The 18,918-nt window shown below is 32.6% G+C and overlaps 1 protein-coding gene across 1 annotated transcript; it reads right to left on the reverse strand.

The window, feature by feature from the left end:
* Positions 1-591: 591 nt before the first annotated feature.
* Positions 592-13,176, reverse strand: LOC143909115 (ovochymase-like). Its single transcript, XM_077427016.1, has 16 exons — positions 12,917-13,176; positions 12,534-12,808; positions 11,791-12,002; positions 9,805-9,988; positions 8,113-8,221; positions 7,207-7,406; positions 7,036-7,128; positions 6,336-6,633; positions 2,996-3,130; positions 2,647-2,708; positions 2,377-2,560; positions 2,022-2,224; positions 1,580-1,685; positions 1,299-1,498; positions 875-1,083; positions 592-798 (listed from the first exon to the last, which is right to left on the reverse strand). The coding sequence occupies exons 2-16, from the start codon at positions 12,598-12,600 to the stop codon at positions 592-594; spliced, it is 2,469 nt and encodes an 822-aa protein (XP_077283142.1). The 5' UTR covers positions 12,601-12,808; positions 12,917-13,176.
* Between the last annotated feature and the right edge of the window lie 5,742 nt (positions 13,177-18,918).

Genomic DNA, 18,918 nt, shown 5'->3' on the forward strand with positions numbered 1-18,918 from the left:
TCTATTTTTTCTCATATCTATGTAACTACCACATAAAATCTTACATGCTAATCTAATGTAGAAATTAGGTGATTGGTGCTCGTCAAAAACTGGTTTACTAGCGCTGATCACCTGATCTCATGCTCGCGCCAAAAAAAGCCTCAGCGTGTAAACGAGCCGTATATAACAACCATCAAGGTCTCGTGACCCGTCGACCAATGATATATCTGTGTTAAGTGACGCTGGGGTTTTGGTCCGCACTTCGTTCGGAGCTGGCAGGCCGACGGATCAAAAAAAATAAACTACCTCTATCACACTGCTGCGTCTTTCACTCCGATCTTGAAAACTCCTCTACACATCCACGCAACAATACTGGAAATATGTAGTATTATAATATGGTTAAAGTCACGGTATGTGTTTAAAATAAAAAATATTTCTTTTTTCAACATAATTACTTGTACTATATATGTATAAAATTCTTACTATTACATTTACACTTTAGTTTTATTATTTTAATTTTTCTTTTAGATTTTTATACTGAATTTACAAATGTTTTTTATTCAATTTAAATTGATATAATAAATGCAGAATTCAATTAGCAAACAGAAATTGCTAAGGTCTAACAACTTCTTTAATCCAACACATATAATGTTCAACACTAGTATATACTCCAGGTATTTCAGTACTTCCACACGAGTTAGGACCAATTGAGACGATACCAGAAGTGATCCAGTTTCCTGTATTAGGATCCGTCGCCATCAGAGGTCCTCCACTGTCTCCTTTGCACGAATCTTTCCCTAGTTCTCCTCCAGCACATAGCTAAAATCAATATAGAGAGTAATACATATAAATAAATCATTTACAAATTTAAATAAATGATTCTCAAAGTGCATACCTGACAAGGCGACAAGGTGATATTGAATGGTGAATATTCCAAACCGCATTTTTCGAAATTATAAATTGGAACTTTCAATTTCAATTTGACAATACTGGCATATCCGGTTTCGCTTCTGCCCCATCCTGCCACGTACAATCTACTGCCATCAGTAAAATTGTAATCCGGGAATAATTGTATGTCAGGCAAACAAACCGGTCGTATGAAGTCTGAAAATAGACAAATAATCATAAGAATCCTACAGCTAATCACCCTAAGATCTCCTTTGCGAAAAAAACCCGTCACAAATCAACAACACGCAATCCTTTTGGCTTATTTGCGTACGTACGATCACACGTGCCGTTCAAAGCTCACGAATTTAAAATTTCACACTTAACAAATATCGCACGTTTATTTGCACTGCTAACAAAACAAGCAAAATTACCGGTAAAGTTGACTTTTTCCTTCAACCTTATGAGTGCTATGTCATTATGCTGATGTATACTTTCAGGATCATAATAAGGATTAACAATAATTTCTTCCGGTTCAATGTCGACTGAAGGATCAGAACAATCTTCAAATTCTCCATCTATAACACAGTCTTCTTCAGTTAACACGTTGTATTCGCCCAGTCGCACTTTTTCTCTAGAAATTTTAAAAATTCAAAATCAATCTTATAAGCGTTATTTAATAATTTAAAAAAAAATCAATAAATTGTATACGTACAATCCGCCAAACTTATTAACAACACCAGTGACGCAATGAGCTGCCGTCATCACATATCGATCATTTATTAACACTCCTCCGCATCCGAATTTGTTGTATTGAATTTCTGATGGGAAAATAATGTGGTTAAAATTGAATATGTAATGAGAGTCCTTGGAAAAATTGCGAATGATTATTTTGTAATGAATCATTGTTTACGGTGTGTAAATATATTATCATTCGACAGTGACGAGAGATGTCTTTCAAAATTTTATGTACGTGTGAATCTACAAAACAAACAAAAATTCCGGATACCTATGTATGTATATACTCTTACAAGTGATATTTTTCAATTTGGTCAATAATTTTCAAGGATTACATAATTCGAATGTGGAAATAACGATAAAATATTTCATTATGATATTTTTATATGAAAAAAATTAATAAAATCAAATTTTAATACTTTCTCTGTAGAAAAGTAACGCCATCCAAGGAAATTCATCAATATCTGCCACTTCTCCATTGAATATTTTGTTGCCATACTCATGAATTCCACAAATGTCCTTTCCAGGAAATAGATCATCACTTCCAAATCTTGAACCGAAATCTATCCCACTTTCGTTCTTTCGCATTCTTCTCTGCTTTGGTATTTCCAATTTAATGACACTGCAATAAAAATAAGTAAATATTCAACAATATAAATAAAAGAAAAGACTAGCACCGGCTGTCCTTGTAAGTTTAAAACATTAATACTGATGTCGAATTACTATTACAATTCATACTTATAGCAATAAATTTCGTTCAAATTAAATACTCACTCGTATTTCCCAGCCTCTGGACAGCAAATATTTGGAAAACCATCATCATAATCGCATTGCAATTGTCTAAAATATTCTACATTCTCAGTGAAATACTGATCTCGAGCCAATTTATAAGCGGGACAGTCTGTATCATTGATGCAAGTACCTGTTTGGTAGCTAGGAGTGAAGCATGGATTTCCAGCTATACATACATACGCATTAAATGAATCAAAATAATAAACAAAACTTCATCCATATAATGTATATACGAGTTAAAATTTAACTTACGTGCAGCCTGCACGACCGATATCAACAGGACCAAAATATACCACAACATATCGTATGTAGATCTGCGGCACTGTCCGAGAAGTGTTCACCTGTCGCCAACTGTCAGGTTACTGCCACGGTGATCGATGTAGCACTTCATCCTATTTGTTATATCCTCAATGACTGGTTTGACCCACGATGGTGTGAAAATCCATAGCAACGAGCGTTTCATTAACGCGTACTTCAAATAGTACGCAAGGTCGCTCACCAGTACTCGGCAAATATTATACCAATCAATGGGAGGAAATTTTACTATGCCACACATGCATGCATGAAGAATAAATTTGAGAATCAACATTACCATGAATACCTGTTAAACGAGTGGGTATTTCGCAAGCCGTGCAAACGATCTTTAGCTTGCATAATATGATCATCGGCGAATAGTAATGATGAGTTATTGGATGAGAATTGTTGGAAAGACACATGAATAGAAGTCATCAATTTTCTAGTGAAAATTTAATTTCCCTAACAGCAACTATATGTAGGTATTTCATTTTAGTAGTTTTTGATAAGCTCAATCTTATTGATCAAAAGGATTTTTTATAGAACCTCTAGCATACGTAACCTTACAATATGCCATTCGTACTGGTCAGAACATATTAGCAAAAACAGTGGCGTGCCGTGACTTTTAAAACAGGGAACTAGGTATGGAGAAAAACAAATATTTTTAATCTTTGAATTATAATAATCTGTTTTGAAGCGATGAGTATAATTTTTCATTTTTGTGCTAACATAAATATCATAAGTATCATAAATAAATATCATAATAGCATCTTGTTTGTCTTAATTAAAACTTAATTTTCTTAATGATTTGTCGAACAATCGATCGAGAATGCAACACTCCAAGGCCTCGTTATTCGTTTCCGCGCACTCCACACTGATTTGTTCTGGCGGAATCGTTTCGTGAACCGTTGCCACTCTATATTTACACTCAAGAAGTTATGTATAAATATGTGTTATTTTAACAAAAAAATTATGCCTATAGACACAAATCAGAATATTCTTAGTGAAATTTCCACAAATGCTTGAAAAGACGAGTAAGTTAAAAAAAATTGTCTTTGATTTAACGCCTATACATTACAATTCCCCTGTACCACGAAGGGAACAGAATTAGATGGCGAGTCCGTACAGGTCAACGACGCGGTGAACCATACTATGTATGTGTAACAATCCAATACCACTACCTTAGGAAGGGTTGATTCCGGTTTCTGAACGTTGTTTATTCAAGTTAACATTATCATTATGGACAATGATTTGAATTTATTTTAATTTAATTGTTAATATTATTTAATTTTAGGTAAAAGATTTTAGGGGACTAGCCTAGTCCCTTTAGTCCAATGATGGCACGCCACTGGTACTGCTACAGGTCGGAATCTTCTGGGTTATAAAATGTATCACTATATCAACAAATTTGTGTAAATTTTTTATTTATATAATATTGAAGAGTATTCAGAGGTAAGTGGAGTCAGGTCGAGGTACAAGAAAACACGCAGGCAGGTTCCAAGTCTTTATTGCTGCTCGTCCGGTGGAGGTCAGGATCCGAATGCCACCGTTCGAGAGCGCACCATACTTATAAATATTCAGCGCTCAGCGCATACACGTATAACACGTAAACATGTAAAGTCATTGGTCAAGGAGTCTGGTGCAGCCATTGGCCGCAACGCCCGACTCCACTATTGGTCGGCGTCACCATGACGTCACTGGTCTACGGGGCGTCTCTCTATGTAACGTTACAATATCTTAATTGTAAGTCTTCGTCAGCTGTATGTAAGTCAATATTGAAATGCAAGTAAATATACAAATGTATAGGTACATAGATATATGAAAATTTTGTGTATTGTATGTTTTTGAAATGCGATATTATCATCATCATTATCATTTACAGCCGTTCACAATCCATTTCTGAATAAAAGCCTATCCAAAACGCTTCCATTCGTCTTTGTTTTGCGCAACTCTCATCAATCTCAACAAACACATTTTTCTATTATACATAATTTCATTCACCCATCTTCTTTGAAGCCTTCTTTTCAATCTTTTACCAGTGGCCGTTACTACAATGAAAGTGCCTTTATCGAAAGTCAAAAAACCAAGATTTTTCGCGATTTTTATGACAATATGTGAAATAGTCCATTTACCATGCATACATATCAAGAGCGGGTAGTATTACCATACATACATACATATCATATTACGTGGTAATACGTCATGCCCGTTGTTGCTGGAGCAGTTGGGACTTTATGTCCCTAATCACTATGTGCGTGGTAGACATCATCATTTGCTGGCTGTACCTCCTGCCCGCACGGTCCTTTTTCGAATGGCTCCTATTCCAAGAGCTATTCGATTTCTTAATGAAATCGTTGCTGCCGAGACTGAATGTGATATTTTCCACCTTAGTGAGCGTAAATTGTCGGAAATTACTCTAACCCATTTATCTGGTAGTCTGCGCTCATCATTGTTTTCATGATTGTGATTAATGAGTGAAATTTTGATTTACTCTCTTCCATTTGGGCCTTACAGGGATGTTTTGTATTTGTAGTTGTTTCTTACATATTTATTGAAACTGGCTGTAGGTGCAAGGCATTCCTTATGCTATATTTTTTATTTGATATTTTTACTTTATCTGTTATTATTAAATGCTATTTTTTATGTTTATGTATGGATGTATTTATGTTTATGTTCAAATGTATTTTTTTTATGTATAATTGATGAGTATATTATTTTCGTTATGTATTAATTTATGTTTAATTGATATTTTGTTTTTTTTGTGTTATATTTTTTGACCATGCTTTAGGAATTCCTGTTATGCCACAATGGTCTGCTTAGAATAAAATAAATAAATAAATATGTATATAATACCGTTTACCATGCATACATTCTTTTCGATCTTTCGGCTTTTGACTTTCTATGCAGTGACCCAGACCCCTCTTTTACATTCTATCGGGTTTCATTCAAGCACTTATTTTGTCCAATCATCAATTAATTTAGCTACACAATCCGCCCATTGCCATTTCAACTTTTTTTTTCAAACTTTCTCTACTATATCAACTACCCTATCATACTTATCACCCAAGTATTCCGTTATGTCGAGCATACAGCGTTCCATTCCTGTTTCAGTGCATTGAATTTTGTGTAATATTTTGGCATTCAATGTCAAAGTTTCACATCCATACGTCATCACTGACAAAACACATTGATAAAAAAATTCTATAAAGCCTATAAAAAACCATGTGAAACATAAAGGAGGTATGTAAAAATGGAGACACAGCAATTAATATTCTCAAGGAAGAATGTGAAAAGATTTAGTTGTGTATATAAATTATAATTGGGACACAATTGTTTGCAAGAATCAGATTGAGAAATATGTTTAATTTGAACCTTTTTTGAGTAGTAGCTTAATCTATAGTATAATATTAACTTTCTGATTTATGTATTACATACTTTATGCTCGTATTAATATTTTTCCTTATAAACTAAATATTCTTGTAGGTATAGATATAGGGATATATTATTTAATTGAAGCTTTAATACACTTAAATAAAAAAGAATTATATATACATACATTTATTGATGAACAATATAAACATTCGAATACGACGCACTTAGAATTAAATATTTTTTTCCGAAGGTGAGATCTAATGCAATTTAATTATGGACGCATGTTTTGTGTTATCCAAGATCTATATTTATCCACCGCACTGTATACTCCTGGCCAACCATCCCTTCCGCACCCATTGCCGAAGGAAACTACCCCAATGGAATACCAACGATTGCCGTTCTGTATCATCAGAGGACCGCCACTATCCCCAGAGCACGTATCCTTAGCAAATTCTCCACCTGCACAGATTTGGTTCTCTGTGATTGCTGCATTAGCGGTTGAATACAATCTGGTACATTCAGTTTTGTCAAATTTTGGCACTATCAATTTCATTTTGACTTCACTTTGCCTTGCTGAAATAATTGTCACAAAGTATATTTTAATCTCATATTCGTTTCCAATCTTTTCTATTCAATTAAACTATTTAAACATCAACAATCAAAGGTCATATTACTATATGACAATGATACATCTCATATTCATTAATTTTATTGTACTTTATTACCATATCTATACGTGGGTTTGGTGCATCCGCTCAAAAATCGCCAGACAAACAAACGACAGATTAACACAACGGCAGCTTTAAACGTAATTTCGTATACGTAGTAACAAAATATGAAGTTTTGCAATCATGCGAAAATTCGAACTCAAGATTTTTTTTTCAAAACTTTTAAAACTTATTTTGGGTAATAAACTGCAGTGCTAACAAGTTAGCATCGCGTTTGTTAAATTAAAAAAAAAATTCAAACTCATACCATTTAGAGTTCTGCCCCAACCAGCTACGAATAAACTGTCGCCAGTATTTGTTCTTAAAGTTCCATTCGCCAGGCAAATAGGATAAATAAAGGCTGTAAAACAAGAAGAAAAAAGTCAATTTAATGTGAACATGAATTTATAATAATAAAAAGTATTAATCAGAAGCTTGCCGGTAGATGGGGCATCGCGTGATAATCTTATTATAGCAATGTCGTCTTTTCTATTCACATTAGTGTCTGAAAATCCAGGATGTGGTATAGCCTCTTCAACATTAAAATCTTGATGAGGATCTGCACAATCTTGGGTATCACCAACAGTCAAACAATCGATAGGCGTTCCCGTATTATATTCACCCAAACGTACTACAGTTCTAATTAGAAATGAAAAAATGTATTATTACATTTATGAAAGCAATCTATGTTATTTTATGTTTGCAATAAAATAACATATGAGTATTTAAATAAATAATAGATACTATGAATTTAGTAATAAAAGTGTCAATAAAATTACACTGACTGCTATATATTTTATATTTATTTCGAAATTTTCCCATGATGTCATTACGGGTTGCCCCTGAGCGACACGTATGGTACTAATACTTGTACATAGATAAATAATTTGATGAGAAACAAATTTCAGGAATGAAATCAGATAAATTGGCAAACTCTAATAGGAAACGATTGACTTGGTGTCACAAATATCCAAGTCTGACCAGCAGTGCTGCAGAAATACTTCTGAATAAATTCATTTCAATTGAGGTCAACCCAGGTTTTGAACCCAGGAACCTATCGGTTGTTAGCATTAACGCAACCACCGAGCTATACTGCTTGTATATACTTATACGTATGTAACTATGTATGTATAATAATATGAGAACATAATACGTAGGCTAACATAAATGTTATCAATTTAGGATATGCCATACAGGGGGTTCTTCGATGGTTATAAGTGAAGATGAATGTAAAAATGATAATTTAAACCAAATATATTACTTTTTAATGTAATTATACGGGTGACGATATTAAGGGATTTATATTTCTGGGATATATTAATAATCAATAAATAATAATTCTCACAAAGAACCAACGGCAGTATTTATTGCTCCAGTAACACAGTGAGCAGCCGTCAAAACATATCTCTTGCTAATTAGCACACCACCACATTCAAATGTTCTAGTGCCGTTTCCTGAAATCAGATTTTAAGAGATTTAAATATATTTATACATGTATTATCCACACAGTGGGTTTATTAAAATAATTTAAATTTGGGAGAGCCGTTCAAATTTATAATTTTATCTCACTACCATATTCATAGCAATCATAACTTAAGTGGCGTATCAATGTGTAGAAACTAAGGTTTCTAGCCCGGGATGACCCGGAACAGAAATTCCCAGGAATTCACAAAATTTTCGATGTCCCGTTTCCCGGGAATTCTTTCTTAATTCTTACTCTATAAATATTTCAATCAAAACGTTCTTAAAATGTTATAATAAAACCGAATGTCTATCCTACAATGAAACTATTATGAAGAGAGTGTATCCTTCTTGTATTGACGATTCCACAATGGAAGACACTCTTTTAGATTCTGATGAAGATGAGCTAATTGTGTGCTTGAAAAAGAATGAATAATAAAATAAGGAGTTATCGAAAACAAATATAGAAAATAGCGTAAATAAAAACCATGTGAAACGTATAAGAGGTTAGTAAAAATAGTCTCGATTTTATAAAAGAAATGATCCTAGAAAAACAGGTAATTAAAAAACATTCGTCCCTTTTAACTATGAAGCCAACGTTGGCCGTAATTGAAAGAGCTTTTTTAAACTTTTATGATTACATTTTTCCAGTTAATATACCTAGGTAGATATGTACATATATTGTTTTATGTTTAATATTTTGTAAATAAACAAATATTTTTTTTAGCTCGGGAACGACCCCGAGCTCCGTCCCATGTCCCGGGATCGATCAGAAACCCGGGTAGAAACATCGCATGTGAAGTTTTGTTAATGTAAAATGAATTACGTTCATATAATAAGGTGAATAAAAATAAATAAATAACGAAAATCGATAAAAATCACGATTTTCACAAATTTTAAAAAGTTGTCAGCAGTGAAAATAATTTGTTTAAAATTTTTATATTATTTTTTATGGATTCCCCATGATTGAGATTGCGTTTTCCAATTTTAGCTGTCTCCAAATTTTAAAATTCGCAATTTTCGTAAAATGCATGTGTTGTACATATGTACATACATTCAAATAATACAATAGTGTTTGAGTATAATAATTTTGTATCGTTTTTTTCTAGCATATGTACATAAATATTTATGTATGTTGAAAACATAAATGAAATTCAAAAAAATCCTACTAAATCCACATACTTACACATACTGGAAAAATACATATGTTATACAATGATTTTCCAAAATAAGAAATGTGACAGAAAAACGAATTTTCTTCCCCGTTCGTCGCTAAATTAACATGCGAGAAAAGAAAGTGCACACGCGTTCGGCTGCTGACAGGCGTTTAAAAATGTATCACAAAAATGAAATATCCGTTGGAGAATGTGTCAGGAGTTGTAATGAAGTGTCAATCAGCGAACACGTAAAGTCACTGACATTTACATCCAGGCAGCCCTTGGCCTTTTACACCTGTTCCAGCCGGTGCGCACGACAAATGCCGAAACACACCCGACAGGTGAGTAAACACCCCCAGCCAAGGGTCGCGAAACGAATTTTCACCTTCACGATGTTAAAAACTATTTGCAAAACCCACTTCTTCTGTAGCCAAGAAGAGCCATCCATGGGAATTCGTCGATGTCCGTGATCTGTCCGTTGTATATACGATCTGCGCCCGGTGCTTCTCCACATTCGTCGAATTTTGGCAGGAGATCTCGGCCAGATCCTCCGGTTGGTGGAGGTCTCACTGTTGTCCTTGTAGGGCGTGGGGCTCGAGTAGGCTTAATTGGATCAAAATTTTAAAAAATAATTAATAATTTTAATGAAGAATATAAAATATGTCCAGTGACTGACCAATTTCAGGATGGGTAACCCTTTAGTGAAATCAGCAATAAAATAGCCAGTGGTTGCATTAATGTTGCTCGATGGTTACGTTAATGCTAACCTACGAGAGGTTCCCGGGATCAAGCCCCGGGTTGACCTGGATTGAAAAGAATTTATTCAGACTTGAATATTCATGACTCCAAGTTGATCTTTTCTATCAGAGTTTGCCAATTTATCTGATTTCATTGTTGAAACGGTTCTTCATCAAATTGACAAAACCTTCCTACCCACTCTGTCACCACTATTTGAATATGATTTCAAATTTAAAATCTATAAATGACTTTTTATTACTACTCGGTTTTATTTAGGTTAGCATTTTGTTTGTCCGGGTCAAATCTTGTATTCAACTTTTGGCCCACTTTTATGGAACCAACTTTTTCTTAAATTTTGCATACATTCATCAATAAATCTAGCATTATGAAAGTGTGGACGAACTTACTATGTTCTATCAACAGCCGAAAGAATAAAAATGAAATTTTTGAAATGAAAGCTATTGACATAAAAAAATATATAATGAAATTTTTTTGTACGATTTTTTTTCAATATGTGAGCCGCTATACTTGAAAGTAGCAGAAGTCCAACTTTCAATTCCAAAAACTCTATTTCAATTTGACTTAATTCACAAATTATTATCACTACTTTAAATTGGATATGTCCAGAATCTTGAAAAAGCAGAATAAACTCATGTAAAAAAGCCACCTGTGTTTTTAAAAATGTATGGTAAAGTGCAAAACATTATATTTAATGTTTTGCGAGATATTTCTGTAAACGAAGTTAAGTCGACTTACGCCACTTAAAAATATAAGGGTTCTTATGTATTTATTAAAAACATCATTTATACTATACAAGCTTGCAATATTTATAGTAAGTAATACGTACGTGTAAAAACTATAAGTCATTCTTTTCCACAAAAAATCTTATTATCTACTATTATATACATATGTATGTAGACGTCACAATCGGTTTTGAGCGCTTCTATTTCCAATATAATTATGTTTTTATATGTTGTATGAGCTGCTAACTGATAACTATTCTTTGTGTAAAATAATAACAATAAAATACTCAAGTAATTTTGATACATACAGTAATTAGGAAACTCCACAATTTATACGTTGGAAATTCTCGCAATGTGAGTTCACTCTAATGAGTCATATTAATGTCGTACACATGTATTTCAAAAAGCATACAACAAAAGAACTTGTTTCAAATTTCAATTATATAATAAAATATAATAGCGTGTGATAACTTTGATGATTTTATACCTACTATTTTTCACAAATTTAACGATTTTTTTTTATATAATAAATAATAAAAATAACTTTTTGATTTCGCACAACTTTTATGCATTGTATACCTACTACAAAAAAAACATCAATCTTACAACACCCTATGGATTGTAGATTATATGTACTTCACAAGACTTCAAATAAAACCTTCCGGTGTATGGGAGAAATTGTAAGCGTGGCGTTTGTATTGGGAAGGAAATCATAATTTCCTGAAAATCGCTACGTCACTAGAACATATATTCGCACTACACCGGATACGCTGAATTTTCTTCCACTTTTTCTTCTGTCGGTAAATCAAAATAACGGAAACACGTATGGACATACATATATTCAGCGTATTATTACATATGGATAATCTTAAATGTAATTTCCTTCTAGCCGGTCTTATGAAGCAGTGAAAACATGTAAAATACCTGATTTCCAGAAGGTGGTGGCACATTAGACGTTTCAAGAGACGACGGACAGCAAACTTGTGGGTTTCGTCCAGAGAAACCACATTGAATCTGTCGAAGAGTAGACACAACTGAAGGTAGCAGTGGTTTTACTTCTAAAGCTTGCAACACAGCTGGGCAATCATAAATTGGTATGCATTCAACCCTTTCTCCGTTGATAGATCTGCATATTTCTAAAGAAATAATCACAGATTTAATAAAGTACATTCTAATAGTATAATAGTACCTACAGCGTAGGCCAAAAGTCAAGTCGCATCTTTTAACAATACAAGAGCTATCCACGAGATCAATAAATTATCGCAGCATATTAATGATTGCAATAAACCTTTATAAATACTCCAGTTAATTGTCTTTCGTGTGTATTTTTGTTAACATCTCAACGGGTGATTTTGAAATGACACTAAATCGCGATTTAAAATTGAAGTTCAATTTCTATTTCCAAAAAAAATGTAACGCTATTTTGAAAAGTTCCCAGTTAGAATATGAAAGTATTAACAAAATTGCATTATAAACTCAATATATTATGCACTTATAAGTAGATACACAATGGTATACCATTGTGCTCTAACATAAGACACGATGTGTATAATTATGTTTGTTGATTTAAACTGTTAGTGTCATTATCTAATTCGATTTATTTCATAACAAATTTGAAACAAATATTTATATCTATGTAGTATTCACAATACACAAAATGTACGTACGCGTTTGTGCGACGCAAATTAATGTGAAAATCCCGAAAAGCGTCAAAATCCAAGATAACTGCATCATTTCCAGACTTATTTACACGAATATATGTATGTATATTATTATTCTTTTATGCACAAAGAGCACTGGAAATACACCACTCACTTCGATGAACTCCACGACATCACTAACCGGTCACGAATAATCGCACATGTTTAAATATTTGCGATTATCAAGTGTTGCGGTCAACAGGTTAAGCAGATTTCTTTTATTCGTGCACACAACGACTCCGCTGAATTTCCCAAAAATATACAAAAATATGTTACTTATTATCATACAAACACTTGCATTTTATATTTTGTTCCCGTTTTATCATATAGTTATCACACTTGAATTATACCTAACCATTGAACTCGGCTATTTCCGTTAAAAACCCGTTCGACGCAATATCCTTAATTGCAGTATTGATTGCGAATTGGATAATTTTATAATAAAATGTTCATTACAATCGCATATTTTAGAAACATACGACTGTAATAAATATAATTAAATTTACATATTAGGAATAATAGTTTAAATACTAGTATATAAGTAACAGTCTGTTTATATTATCCAGCACTACACGTCAACAGCTCGACACAGCACTGCACAGAAAAGACTACTTGTATTCGTACTATATTGCACCGTCCGTTGCCGAAATGCAAAATCGGCATTACAGAGCGCGACAATGCGGCGCAATATTGCTTTGTCGAGTCAATATTGTCACAATATGATGTTTCTGAAAATATTCCAATTCACATGCGCACTTTAGTAAGTACGCGTGCACTCTCTACTATGACGTCACGTCATGCGTGAATATTTCCACAATTTCCGTAGAAAACCGGTTCTGATTGATACGTTTAAGTGACTCGTACTGATGTATAATATGAACAGAGCGTGTCTGCTATTTTGGACACTCCACGTGCACTTTACGGAATATATTAATGCGTCCATATAAAATGTACTAATAAATATTTTTCATACTACTGTTTACGTGCAGTTGCCGTTGCGTTGTCTATAAGCGCAAATACACTTTCAACAATGTGCGCCAGTTACAGCTCAACTGTTATATTATAACAATATAAAATTTGAGTTTTGACAGCCCTGATGTTTTAACGAATAAAATTAATGAGTATACTATTATTTTAAGGATGTGTCCAAAACAAATACATATGTGACTTTCCAACTCAATTTACTAGTCGAATAATGTTTTCACGAAAACCTAACCTCTCCATCATCTGGAACCAACTTATAATTGAACTGTATTTTCAGTTGTAATATATTTTGACCAGTTGGAATATAATTCGCCATATGAATCAACTTACGTAGGTTAGACGGAAAATATTTCAACTAGTTAAATTATAATACAACTGGAAAATACAATTAATACACAACTATGTTGATATTACAATTAAAAGACATACATATGTACTCTCTTTTGTCGGTCTGATGTGCGATGTTTAAAAATATGTTAATTTTTCAATGACCGCAACAATGACCTTACAATAACTTTTATGATAACCTATTACCAGATTTATAACATTTTCTGTTTTATATAATTATTTACACAAAATCTAAACGCACAAATTTGAAATGTATTCAATCAACTTAAATAACCATTGTTTGAATAGTGTATATTTTTAAGTTGTTATTTATTTGTGTGTATTTTATTTCAAAGCACTATTTATTTATCTAATATATAATTTCGAAAGACACTTTGTATGTATATATGTTTATAAGTAACTTTGGTTGGGAATATGACGACGCGACGATTCGATTTTTTTTCGATTCAAATAAATTTAATAAAAAAACAAATAAATATTTACTATTAGATTTAAGCTTTTTATATTACAAATATTGAGCGAAGCCGGATAAAACAACTAGTATATAATAAAGGAAAATAGCCAGGTAAACACTCAAGGGCAAACAAATGATGCATATAATTAATTTTGCGTTATTTACAAAATAAAGTAATAACTTTTCTGTGACTGTCGACAGACTTTTCTACACTTATCATTATGATACAGACAAGTTTTGCATTTGTATGTATTTAAGGTAACTATAATATATAAAAATTATACATAAATATGTATTATCAAATTGTGAATTTCTGATACGAGACATTCCGTTGAATCGAGATTTTATATACATTCCGAAAATGTTGTTAGTTTGAATATGTTCAATATGTTTGAATATCTTCAAATGCATTTAGAATTTTTCCTTGTTACTTATTGTACATACATACATACATATTATACATTCACATCGACTTGTAAGTCCCCCATAGGCGAGTTATGTCGCCAATAAAGTCTTAACCACGCCGTTGACGCGATTTTAATTAAATCGCTGTTTGAATTGCAATATTAAAGACGTTTTCCAGATTCTCGAAACACCCCGTTTCACTGGGACAAAAGGCTTTTCGTCGACGAAAATTCATTCGATTCCTGAGATGCTTCGCGCGGGATTTTCCCGGGCAAGCGGGGAGAAGGTTTTCGCATTCCTGCAAAACACCGCACCCGAGAATGAATGTCAATATAATTTTCTTAAAATTATTCACGCTGGAATGAAAGCTTTCCGGTTAGGTATTGCCGATATGAGACTGCGGTGTATGTGCAAGGCATATTGAGAGTTGAAAGGCGGGTTTCAGCCTCTCCCAGGGGACTACACAAAAGTGTATTTGCTTATCTTTCGAACGCTAAAAGGACGTCGTACAAACAGAATTAATTAAGTTTCGGTCCCCCGAAAACCGCTTTATTTGCATGCATTCCGTTTAAATACAAAAAAAATATACCTATAACGAATGTACCTTACTTTTGCAAACACACACACGGTTTCAATGTTCGCTCCTCCAGGAAATGGAAACCGAAATGGTAATTTATATGCAGGGGATTGTAATTACACATATACTTTTAAAATGGCTGCTCAAATGGCTGCTCGAATCGGTTTGATATCGCTATTAACATACACTTAATGTTTATTGTGCAAATACAGGAAAAACCGTTGATGTCACTGACATCGTTCTCAGAACTACATATGTAATCCAATTTTCTCATTCATAAACATTTATTATTTATTTATTTACTATTTTTTATTTAAGTTTGGAACATTGTGACATTTCTGGTATCCCTAATGTGCCACAATATATATATAAATATATATATATATATATATATATATATATATATATATATATATATATATATATATATATATATATATATATATATATATATATATATTTAAACAGACAAAAATACTATAAATATAAAATACTATAAATACAAAAATTATATTAATTATATTAAATTGTAAAATTAATATAATTAATTATATTAATTATATTAATTTATAAAAATTATATTATAATATTAATTATATTAATTTATAAAAATTATATTATAATATTAATTATATTAATTTATAAAAATTATATTAAATTGTATTATACTATAAATACAAAAATACTGTAAATAATCATAAAAAACAATAGCACTATAATTGTAGTAGAGAAAGTAAATAACATATCAAATAAACAAAATACATACATATGTAGTATGGAATGTCTTGCACCTACAGCTAGCACCATTATATAAAAACCAGCCGTAAATATAAAACATCCCTGCGAGACTCATATGAAATAGAGAAGATCAAAATTCCACTCATACATCACATACAATTATAAAAATAATAATGAGCGCAGACTACCAGACAGATGAGTTAAAATAATCACCGATAGCCTACGCTTACTGGTGTGGAAAATATCACATTTAGGCACAGCAGCGACGATTTCATCGAGAAGTCGGATAGCTCTTGAAATAGGAGCCATCCAATAAAGAACCGTGTGGGCAGGGGGTATAACCATCAAATTATGATGTCTACTACGCACATAATTATTAGGGACATAAAGTCCCAACTGTTCCAGCATCGACGGGCATGAAGTATTACCACGTAGAAGCTGGAGAACAAACGAATTAATGAGGAGTTTCTCCAAGGGAATTAATTATACAAAATCATGCCTAAAAGTAAAGGAATTGGATAGAGATATTGGTAATGCCCATACTTTTTCCTATATAATAAACGAAGAAATGCTCGATCACTAGAGAGTAATTTGCTTCATGCGGATTCCACACAATTGCATTATATTCTATAACAAGAGTTAAAAAGCAAACGAAGGGTTGGAGAATAACCTAGCATTTCTCAAGACAAATCCGAGTGGACGAAATGAAGCGTCACAACTGTCTTGATGCGGTTGTGAAAGGTGTGTTTGATTTGGGATCAAAAGTGATACCCAAATCAAACATAGCTTCCACACACTTCGAATAAAATGGAATATCCGAGACAATAGAGCGAATGTGCACGTCCATAGCTCAATAATTACACATTTATTAATTTTAAGTTCTAGACATAAAATAGAACTCAATTCCAAGACAGCGCTAATATCAACTTAAGAGGTTTTCCTGTCATCCTTAACCGACAAGAATAATTTGTCGTCGTCAGCAAACAAGAGACAAATACAAAAAAATTATAAAACAACCTATTTTCTTATATGTATTTAGCGTGAATTGAAAAATTCGCATATTAATCATCTCCATATCATTCTCATCGATGACCTTTCAAACTCACATCAAACTGTACAATTTTTATCTTTTGATATCCCATACATGTATGTACATCTCTTCGATGTGTGTACATAAAACTTACTTTCCTTTCAAATGGCAAAGTAAAATCACTCCCTTTCATGTCCTCCTTTTCCTTATATTTTATTATTGAATAAACCGCCACGAAATTGGTATTTCAAATTACGCCATCCACGATGATGCATTTTCATTTTTTATCCTGACATTATTAAATGCGTCCATTAAAATTTTCCGTACAATGTAAAGAAAAACGGATTTCATTTCGCTTTGAATCAAATATTTACTTTGAACGCAAATATAACACAATAATAACTAGAGTCTATGTATTTTGAATCTAAAAAAAAAGCAACTTCACTTCATACATACAATTTAAAATCCAGTGGTAAGCATCTGAAGCACCGCACCATTGCAGGATCTCACAATAAAGTGAGGCTTTTATGTTGAAACCATCTCGGTACCTATAAATTTGAAGAAGCAATAAACCGGCAAACCGAAACGTGTCTTAGAAAGATTAGATTTCTTCGCAAGGGAGAAGAAGCAGAACAGTCTAAGCAAGAAATCGTCTGCTCGATACGGAGCACTAAATCATTCACGTACGGTAGAAGAACTACAAAATCACAAAACCCACTTATCCCTCAATGTTGTGCATAAATAAAATTGCAAGTTGAACGAATATCCACTTGCTTTTTTTTCATTGCATTTTATCATATGTGTGAAAAGTCAAACACGTGAATAATAATTATTTCGTAGAAATTACTTGCGCGGAAATCAATTTGAATTCAGCATCGCTGTTAAAACATAATGTGTTTGAGTTGCACTCGACTTTATTCATTTTCGACGTGGTGTTTTCGCCAGTCGGCACATGAAAGCAATACCACCCCTCTTTAGCGGGTCTTTATGTGTCCCAAATGGTGTGTAGTATTATGTTTTTGGGTACATGTCGTTGGGGTTATACAGGAAATCAAATGCCTTTTTCGTAATATAAATGCTCAGTTTTATGGTTTCGCCCTTAAACATTTACTAGAACCTTGTGAAGTACGGTACATATGTATGTACATACGCAACTCGTTAATATACATAATGCACAATGTACGTACGTATGGACTTAATATTACTTAATGATATTTCAATGTATAAATAACTATTAAAATTGATTTCTTAAGCCAGTGTTTCGTGGAACATTGGTATTCCTTACTACATATGTGAAATGTTCCATGAAATAATTGATCCTGGAAAATATGAAATTATTTTGAAACAAAGCACAGTAGTATGTAGTATCCAAGAGCATTCCTAAAGGAAGCGATTTTAATTAACCTCAAGTGATCTGATTGCAACCTAAATAAACATATGTGACTGCAGATCGATTGTTTCCTATCAATTATCTGATTTAATTTTTGAAACGGTTCCTTATCAAATTGGCCACCTTCCCTCTCTTTGTCACCTCTATAGTAAATAAATGTTCCACTTTGGCTATAGATGTCGCTTTATGGAAACTTCTAATGGCAAATATTAAAAGACAAATTGTTGAATTCGGATTTTAAAAAACTGTCTTTGTAATTTTAAAAATAAATAAGATTATAAATTCTGCAATTTATACATAAAACATGAAACTCGTATTACAGAACAGATTCACTGAAGACATTGTAACTTAATGTATTAGTACTGTAAAAATAAAATTCTCGATATAAAAAATATCTAGGTAGAATTTTTTCACAATCCCAATTCT

Source organism: Arctopsyche grandis, chromosome 3, assembly GCF_051622035.1.
Source record: "Arctopsyche grandis isolate Sample6627 chromosome 3, ASM5162203v2, whole genome shotgun sequence".
In the NCBI taxonomy this organism is placed as follows: domain Eukaryota; kingdom Metazoa; phylum Arthropoda; class Insecta; order Trichoptera; family Hydropsychidae; genus Arctopsyche; species Arctopsyche grandis.